Genomic DNA, 2,728 nt, shown 5'->3' on the forward strand with positions numbered 1-2,728 from the left:
GCTATCATATCTTTTATCTTATTTATTGGTTTGAAGATAGGGTAAAAATTATTATACTTTTTGAATACTTTATATAATTGACTTGTTAAACCTGGAATGTAAGGTAAACTTAGAGTTTCTTTTTTGTTTTTTTTTCATAAGCAGATTTTAATGTGGTATTTTTAACTGAATTTGCATTTTTGTTAAACTTCTCAAATGCTTTGTCTAGTATATTTGGATCAAATCCTCTATCATTAGCTATATACTTAATCAATAACAATTCATTATTTAAATCTTCCTGTCTTGAACATAGTTTTATAACTCTATAAACATATGTATAAAATGCTGATATTTTTGGGGTTTTTATATGACATGATTCTTTGTGTGGCGGCATAACAACAGCAAAAGGTTTTCTATAAACTGATGTTTCTAAGTTACCTTCTTCCTAACTAATATGTCTAAGAAATGAATGATATTTTTATCTTCAATTTCACACGTGAATTGAATTGCTGGTTCTTTACTATTTAAATAACTGAAAAATTCTTGTAGTTTGCTGTTGCCATGTTGCCACACCATGAATGTGTCATCTACATATCTTATCCAAACTTCTGGCTTAAATTTAGCATTACTTAATGCTTCATTTTCAAAACTATCCATAACAACGGCAACCAGGGGGGATCCCATAGATAAACCCTCTTTCTGTTTATAATAATTTTGAATAACTTGGACAAATGGATATCTACACACACTCTTGTTAATTTCAATATATCTATAATTTCAATTGTTGGTACTCTGTTTTCTATTAATTTATTCTCAAAACATCTAATCACATCATCTAATGGTTTATTATTGCTAACCTTTCAGTCATGATGCAAAGTGATAATAAAAAATGATGACTGTAAAACAGTATATAATTTATCATTTAAAACAACTGATTATGCTAAATGATTTTTGTACCAGTTAAAAGTTGCATTAAATGCAAGTAATATGTTTGTAACAAATTTTAAAAAATATGATTAAAATACAGATAAGGATGTGCTACTTGCATTAAAAATGGGCCATACTATCCATTACAACTAAAGATAAAGAAGTAATATTCATGATGCTCAAAATGAGTCATACAATCCATCAAGACAAAAATTTAAAACCCACAAAATATACTGGGCATATCCCAGTGGATGCCATGCTGGGCTGTGAATTGGAGAATTAAAGGTTATAGATATACTTGCTATAAACTTACAGATGTGGGCACATCATAAAAATAACAGTCAAACCCATGATTTGGTTAATAGTAGCCTTTGTAGCTGATTGTTCACCCTCCCTCTAGTCAGCAGTTCTACAACAAAATTAGGGACAGCTATACCTGAAACTTGGAGTCTGTGACCTAGCCAATTAGGCCATGTGTCGCACAAGGTGTAGTTCAGATTGGAAATACCAAATACTATGTATTACACAGAAAGGCTAAAAAAGGAGATGTATTACACAAGGTCTGGCTAGAAAAACAATGTTCTAAAACAAGCTTTAAATTTACAGGTTGCTTCAACTAACCTTCTCACTAGAGATGCTACTGCTTCAAGAAAACTTGTTAGGCCTTGGACTTCATCTTCAGATAAAACGGTTAAATGGATTGTTCTTAAAGATCCTGCAGATTTTTGTTTTTCTTGCCACATTTTTTGTACTGACTCATAGTGCTGTATGAAGGACAAAATTGCACTGTCAATCCTGGGAAGTTTGCATAATTTCAAGTTGTTTAAAACTATCCTTAAACATAAATACAAGTGCATATAAATACACTTACATATACCTTATATCTGTTTCAAGATTTACATTTTAATTCTAAGGTAACAAAATAATGTTGTGATTAAACTGTTATAATAAACAAACTATGGCCAGTTTTTGTTTGCTAATTATGTGTACATTTTTATGATCACATATCAAAAATTTCCTATATGGAAACAATACTAGGTTTCTGTTTTATGAACAACACTGTATATAAGCTACCACTTTATACACAGTACTTAGTTTTGTTTTCACTTGTACCTTATTCTAATATTCAATATAATTAAAGCCTCTCCTGTGTCTACAGTATACTTTGTTCAGAGTTTAATGAATAATACCAATATAACTTACCCTGTTTCGACACAATACTTGAGTTCTATTTTTATGAATAATACGAATATAACCAGGAGGCTGGACCCATGCTTCTCCATCCACCTGAACTGGTACACCTTCATCCCCAATTATGGATATTTTCACTGAATGACACTATGAATAAAAATATCTTGATATACTGAATAGTTAGATCCATATGTTTCACTAAAAACATCTGTTAGGTTAATTTGCTGCTTGTGTTTCTAAAACTGCTCAATTCTTCAGGATAAAAGATTTTCAAAGACTTCTAAAGTATGTGTGAATATGATATAAATGGGTGAAGGTCCAATATATGACAAAAATATCTTGTAAAAGAAGACAATGTATAGTAAGTAGAATTTGTTATTATAGTTACAGCACAAATACTAAATTAAATATTTTAACAGCACTAGATAAAAAAATTCATATAAACATATTATATGAAAAACAATCACAGAAAAAAAAAAGTTTGTTCTAACTTGTGCAATTCTGTGATGTTGCAGGTTCATTACTCTTGAAGCAGCCATTTGTACAGTTCCAAAAACAGCAACAACTTCCAGTATTTTATCATCAAAGGCAGGAGAACAGAACATCTATACATACAACAGATAATCCAATT

At 30.2% G+C, this 2,728-nt stretch overlaps 1 protein-coding gene across 1 annotated transcript in view; it reads right to left on the reverse strand.

Annotated features, from left to right (window-relative positions):
• LOC106463469 (diacylglycerol kinase eta-like) overlaps window positions 1-2,728 on the reverse strand; it is a 102,190-nt gene that overhangs the window by 13,496 nt on the left and 85,966 nt on the right. The window contains 4 exon segments of the mRNA XM_022390966.1: window positions 418-678; window positions 1,536-1,670; window positions 2,110-2,244; window positions 2,589-2,702. Coding sequence (XP_022246674.1) covers window positions 418-678; window positions 1,536-1,670; window positions 2,110-2,244; window positions 2,589-2,702 — 645 coding nt within the window.

This window comes from Limulus polyphemus, unplaced genomic scaffold, assembly GCF_000517525.1.
Source record: "Limulus polyphemus unplaced genomic scaffold, Limulus_polyphemus-2.1.2 Scaffold1416, whole genome shotgun sequence".
NCBI lineage: Eukaryota > Metazoa > Arthropoda > Merostomata > Xiphosura > Limulidae > Limulus > Limulus polyphemus.